At 37.7% G+C, this 3,519-nt stretch overlaps 1 protein-coding gene across 1 annotated transcript; it reads right to left on the bottom strand.

Moving 5' to 3' along the window:
- Positions 1-1,146: 1,146 nt before the first annotated feature.
- Positions 1,147-1,838, bottom strand: LOC140763218 (uncharacterized). The gene is made up of 2 exons (XM_073101307.1): positions 1,492-1,838; positions 1,147-1,380 (listed from the first exon to the last, which is right to left on the bottom strand). The coding sequence occupies exons 1-2, from the start codon at positions 1,690-1,692 to the stop codon at positions 1,246-1,248; spliced, it is 336 nt and encodes a 111-aa protein (XP_072957408.1). The 5' UTR covers positions 1,693-1,838; the 3' UTR covers positions 1,147-1,245.
- Between the last annotated feature and the right edge of the window lie 1,681 nt (positions 1,839-3,519).

Here is a 3,519-nt window from a genome sequence, read left to right as displayed (position 1 = left end):
GAAGAAAAACAAAAAAAAAATACAATACTCATATAAAATGGCAAAACCATCATATATAGAGTCAAAAGGACTCAACTAAAACAATAGAATACAATAAAGTAAATAAAATACTGACCCACAATAATTGAAAATCAACTGTATCAATTTGTTTCGAGCAATGAAACAGATATAGAACAGCCCAAAATAGGCTGATACTTACTATTCTAGCGGTAACCAATAGAGTTGCTTGTTTCAAGCATTATTCAGCCATGAATTCATTCAGCGGATCTCAATTCGTATCGCCGAAACGGATCGGCCAATTTGACCGATTTAGTCAATCCCTTATCTGAATTGCCCAAAATGGAAGGCTGATATAGTCAATACGACCAAAACGTACACTAGACCCCAATTCTGAAACCAATACTTAGAACCTTAGTTTCAGTAAAAACTTTAATCCACAATCTTAATAACATCCTTACTAGATAACATCCCCTTTGACCCCCACTATAGAGCACTTCTGGCTTGGTAACAAGAGAATTCAAAAACTAAAATGGAAGACCTAATGAATCACTACTATAAATTGCCCTTTCTATCTATCAATTAATTTTAATCAATTATGTAAATTCATTTTATGAATGTAACCTCCAGGTCAATGTGATAACATATAATATATAACATAATATATATGCCTCATTTCCTTGGTAGCTTATTATCAAGGGCAAGCCCTGTCTGAATAATTTATCAATCTCTTCACAAAAAAAAAAAAAAAAAAAAAAAACTTTGGGATGGCTTAAACAGTAAAATAAACTCATAGTATCGTAGTCAGTGAGCTATTACTGATAGGGAGAATAAATAGAATGAGAGAGATGAAAACTTGGATGTCTAGATGGAAGTCGTGTACCCAGTCCATCTAGAGGTGAAATTCACAAATTTGCTGGTGATCATAACATTCCTCTCGATCTACTCTCTTTTCTCCTATGATACATGTTTCCAACACAATTGGCAATCGCTAGTATGTAACAATTCTATTCTCTGCAGCATTTCTCCATACATCTTAAATGTAATCACTAGTATGCTATGTTATTACCAAATGTGAGGCGGACCTCAGACTCTGCAATTTATAAAGTGCCTAATGTATCTATGAACTGAGAGGCAGCAAATCTAAAACCTATAGTTTTCAGTGATTCTTCAACATCATAACGCAAATAAGAATTCAAACATAGATCACCAAGCATACCAATCAATCATAAGAAACAACGACAGAAACTACTCCGTAGCCGGAGGCAGAGGTGGCGGGTGATGGCTGACGACGATTGGCGGGCGAAGGGCTCGGTGCTCCTCGTCCTGCTTCTTCCTCGCATTATACATTTCCTCCGTCTCCACCGCCACCAATCTCTTAACCTATCAACCACACCACCAGATATCCAACTCAAGATCCAAAGTCGATACCAATCAAGAATGCAGAGAGACGAAAGGAGAAGAATGGAAAGGGAAGGGGAGAGGAGAGGAGACCTGGTTGAGCATTCCGAGGAGGGACGGGGTGGTGCGGTGGACGACGGTGCGGTTGCAGCGGCGGAGTCGCATAGCCTCGAGGGTTCGACGGTGGAGTTGGCGGGTGCCGGGGAGACCCCGCACCAGAGTGATGTAGAGACGGGGGCTCCACGCGATCGAAGCGCGAGCCTTGAACGCGTTGAAGGCGCTCCCGGCGGTCATGGTCTCCTCGAGTAAAGATCCTGAGTTGCCTCTTCTCTCCTTCACTTGCGGGAGCTTCGCAGTGGGGAAGAGAAGCGAAAAAAATGAAACCCTTTGTTGGGTTTAGGGCTGGGGAGTTGAACGGGAGTGGGATTGACAGGGGAGAGATGATATGACTCGGACCCCGTCGAATGATTTGAGGTTCAAGTTGCCCTCAGCTTGAGAATTTTTGACCGAAATAGTACACATTAAAATTTAATTTATCTAAACGGACTATAGCCCAAACTTATTACTAAAAGAGATCAGGAATATTATAGCCTACTTAAAATGCTAAAATATTTGGTATTTTATCTTTTAAAGAAAAACGCTTATCTAATGCGCATTTTATCTAGAAAGTGAAATGCTAAATATTTTAGCATTTATCCTTTAGGCACTTTATTTAATAATCTGTTTATTCATAGTAACCTAATTAACATGATGGGGTTAACCATTAAAGAAACGATGTTTAGTTCGACGGCTTAGTAAAACAATAATAATTTAAGCATTTTTATTAGGGTTTTCTATAATCATACAATTTGATTTCTTTTAAAGGCAAGGTTTTCTAAAAGCTGAGAGAGTGAAGGCACTCAAAACGCAGAAGAGTTAAGTGTTTCATTCAAAAGTAAAACACTAATTACTTAGGTGCTTTTATTAGGGTTTTCCAAAATCTGACAAGTTGATTTCTTGTGAAGGTACAATTTTCTAAAAGCTGAGAAGGTGAAGGCACTCTAAATGCTGAACAGTTCAACGTTTCATTGAAAAGTAAAGCGCTAATTACTTCAGCATTTTTATCAAGATTTTTCAAAACCCGACAGGTTAATTTCTTGTGAAGTAGGGTTTCTAAAAGCCAAGAGGTTGAAGGCACTCAAAATGCTGAATAGTTTGGTGTTTCATATAAAAGTAAAATGCTTATTACTTAAGCATTTTTATTAAGGTTTTCCAAAACACCACAGGTTGATTTCTCGTGAAGGCGGCTCAAAATGCTAAAGTGTTTCATTAAAATGCTGAAAGTTTAGCATTTAATTGGAATTGAAATGCAAAATAGTTTAGTGTTTCATATAAAAGTAAAACGCTAATTACTTAAGCATTTTTATTAAGGTTTTCCAAAACACCACAGGTTGATTTCTCGTGAAGGCGGCTCAAAATGCTAAAAGTGTTTCATTAAAATGTCGAAAGTTCAGCATTTAATTGGAATTGAAATGCCAAATAGTTCAACATTTCATACTTTATCCGATATTCACCATCGAGGCTCAAATACTCTTGCCGTATGGAGTAGTAGTGTCTAGCATCAAGGAGTGCAATTGTTGACATGTGTGCTAGTGCATTATAGATGGTTGATAAGTCGCAACGTTTATATGCTCTTCCTATAGTGCATCAGCCAGTGTCAGCTCCTGAAGAGTATCAGCCATTATCACCCCCTATAGTTAGAGGTAAAGGTAGAGGTAGAGGTCGAGTAAGAGATAAAGGGAGATAGAAAGGGACAGCTACTACAGAGCAAGCTATAGAGGAGGCGGCTATACATGAGTTGACTATAGAGGAGCTGATTAGAGAGTAGATTACGGTTGAGCAGCTAGCAAATATAGATATGTCTACTTTATAGCTTACACAGGAGCCATCTACATCTTATGACCCAGTGTTGCTTAAGGAAAAAATAGAAATCACAACATTTACGACTTTATGTACCAAGAGGATAGATATTTGTTATACAAATTTGAAATATTTTAATATAACTACATGTGAATTTATTGATTTTACATGTGTTTTATGGATCCTCAAATATATGTAGATGTTATGCATGACTCCCATTCT

The sequence above is a fragment of the Typha angustifolia genome, chromosome 7 (genome assembly GCF_048772165.1).
Source record: "Typha angustifolia cultivar Huaian chromosome 7, ASM4877216v1, whole genome shotgun sequence".
Lineage (NCBI taxonomy): Eukaryota > Viridiplantae > Streptophyta > Magnoliopsida > Poales > Typhaceae > Typha > Typha angustifolia.
This window is presented reverse-complemented; position numbering and strand designations above follow the sequence as displayed.